The sequence below is a fragment of the Coffea arabica genome, chromosome 2c, assembly GCF_036785885.1.
Source record: "Coffea arabica cultivar ET-39 chromosome 2c, Coffea Arabica ET-39 HiFi, whole genome shotgun sequence".
NCBI classification, from domain to species: domain Eukaryota; kingdom Viridiplantae; phylum Streptophyta; class Magnoliopsida; order Gentianales; family Rubiaceae; genus Coffea; species Coffea arabica.
The window spans coordinates 13,074,756-13,077,352 of record NC_092312.1 but is presented as its reverse complement, the minus strand read 5'-3'; the positions used below and the strand labels follow the sequence as shown (position 1 = coordinate 13,077,352).

The window sequence follows — 2,597 nt, the reverse complement described above, 5'->3', positions numbered from 1 at the left end:
CAACAATCTGAAACACAACAGTCCTCAGAACAACAGCAAGCACAACAGAAAAAAAAACAAGTAAGGCGAAGAAGAAAAACAAAACAGCAGCAGCAGACCAGAGATTCTACAGCTGAAGCAGATGCATTGGCAGAAGATACAATCCCAGATCATCTAAGAAGTGATGTTGGTTCATCAGAGGAAGATGAAAAACCTGAGCAGTATGCTGGCAGGTATAAAGATTTTTCTTGGGAAAAATTTAGGATTGATATAAGGTTCGAGTTGGGTTTGAAATTCGAATCAAGAGCCCAATTCAAAGCTGCTATCCAAGAATATGGAATTAAGATGGGAAAACCAGTGTACACAAAGAAGAATGAACCAAAGAGAGTGAGAGCCATGTGTAAAGATCCATGTCCATGGTATGTGTTTGCATCAGTTGAAAAGGCACTTGGCACAACAGATTTGGTGGTGAAGACAATGTATGACAAGCATGAAAACTGAAATCATGCCTGAAAAAATAAAAATTTGAAGGCCAATTGGTTGTCAAATAGATATATGGAGAGAATTAGATCCAACACTCGCATGCCAACTCGGGAGATTAGGCAAACAGTGCATGAGGAGTACCAAACCCAAATTTCTAAATGGGTGGTTTCTAATGCGAGAAAATTGGCTCTGAAGCAGATACAGGGGTCGGCCGAAGCACAATATAAGAAACTTTGGGAGTATTGTGCTGAGATAAAGAAGACACATGAAGGGAGTACAATGGAGATAATGTTTACTCCATTTAGAGGATCAGGGGGTAATCCAATTTTCATGAGGTTATACTGCTGTTTAGACCCATTGAAGAAGGGGTTCAAGAATGGCTGTAGGCCAATAATAGGCCTAGATGGTTGCCATCTAAAGGGGGTTTATAGAGGACAATTACTAATTGCCATTGCTGCAGACCCGAATAATGGATGGTGGCCTATTGCCTGGGCTGTTGTGGAGAGAGAAGCAACTGAGCAGTGGACTTGGTTTCTCAAATATTTAAGTGATGACTTGGAAATCGAAAATCAGTGCCACTATACCTTTATATCAGATCAGCAAAAGGTATGATATAAAACTTTGAAATTCAACATTTGATTCAAATGATGGTAGAAACTAACAGTCTATATCATGATTTCATTTTAGGGGCTAGACAGGGCACTTGGTGAAGTTCTGCCTGGATGTGAGCACAGGTATTTTGTTTTCCTTTAAAACTAAGAAATTTTTATCAAGTTTTTTTTTCCACTGAAGTTTTGCAATTGTTTAACAATGACTTAAATAACTTTGTAAAAACAGGTACTGTGTCCAACATATGTATCACAATTTCAAGAAAAAGCATCCTGGTTTGGCTCTTAAAGACAGGATATGGAACATAGCAAGTTGCACAATAGTGGAAATGTATGACAAAGCTATGGAAGAACTTCAAACTTTTGATAAGGATGCATATGAATGGGTCAAGAAAGCTCCTCATCCTCGACATTGGTGCAAAGCATATTTTCCAACTCACGTCAAGAGTGATATGATAGTGAATAACCTATGCGAGTCCTTCAATGCCCACATTAAAGATGCAAGGGACCAACCTATCATCACAATGTTGGAAATTATAAGGGAATATCTTATGGAGAGGATCCAAAGAAGACGCGCTGCAATGGAGAAATGCAAGGGCTCCACTGGACCTTTAATTAATGAGATTGTTCAGACTAGAGTCAAGCATTCAAGTCAGTGGATGCCCATTTGGAATGCACTGCATGGCTATCAAGTCAAAGGTCCAAGAGGGGCCCAATTTGCAGTAGATATGCAAAAAAAATATTGTACTTGCAGATTATGGGAGGTTAGTGGAATTCCTTGCTGTCATGCAATTGCTGCTATCTTCATGCGAGAAGAGGATCCTTACTCTTATCTGGATCGTTCTTATAGCAGAGGCCTCTTCTTCCAGATTTATGAGAATGTTTTGCAGCCAATTAGTGGCGATGATCATTGGCCATCATCCACCATGCCTGTGTTGAATCCACCAATACCAGTTACTCAACCTGGTAGGCCTAAAAAGGCTAGGAGAAGGGATGTGACTGAGGGGAGAGATCATGGTAGAAGGTTGAGGAGGAGAGTTGTCATTCATTGTAGAAAATGCGGTGAGATTGGTCATAATGCAGCTACGTGCAAGAAGCCTTCCAATGAAGAAGCACAACAAGGCTCTAACCAGTCATCCGAAGCTCAACCGAGTAATCAGCAGAGGCAGCAATCAGTAGAAAAAGAGAGGACAGCAAGTGCATGCAATTGCTATTAATTTTTCACTATTTTACATCCGTCATGTACTTATTTGTGTCATGTACAATTTTGATAAGAATAAGGAACCAGGTCAGTCTTCTCAAAATGTGCAACAACAAATGCAATAGGCTAACGATGAAACTGGAGAGCAACATCCACAACAGAGCCAACAACATCATCATTCGCAGCGAAGAAAAAACTCAGCTACAAAACCACTTACTGATGCCGAAAAAGGAGCTATCAATGCGAACTATGCTTATTTGGGTAAAGAACCCCCATTCACAATTGGAAACTGGAGGGGGAGATGGAGTGGAAGAGGCAGAGGCAGA

At 40.4% G+C, this 2,597-nt stretch overlaps 1 protein-coding gene across 1 annotated transcript; it reads left to right on the top strand.

Annotated features, from left to right (window-relative positions):
- The first annotated feature begins 534 nt into the window (after positions 1 to 534).
- On the top strand, positions 535 to 2,287 carry LOC113723924 (uncharacterized). The gene is made up of 3 exons (XM_027246885.2): positions 535 to 1,068; positions 1,150 to 1,196; positions 1,300 to 2,287. The coding sequence occupies exons 1-3, from the start codon at positions 535 to 537 to the stop codon at positions 2,285 to 2,287; spliced, it is 1,569 nt and encodes a 522-aa protein (XP_027102686.2).
- Positions 2,288 to 2,597: the final 310 nt, after the last annotated feature.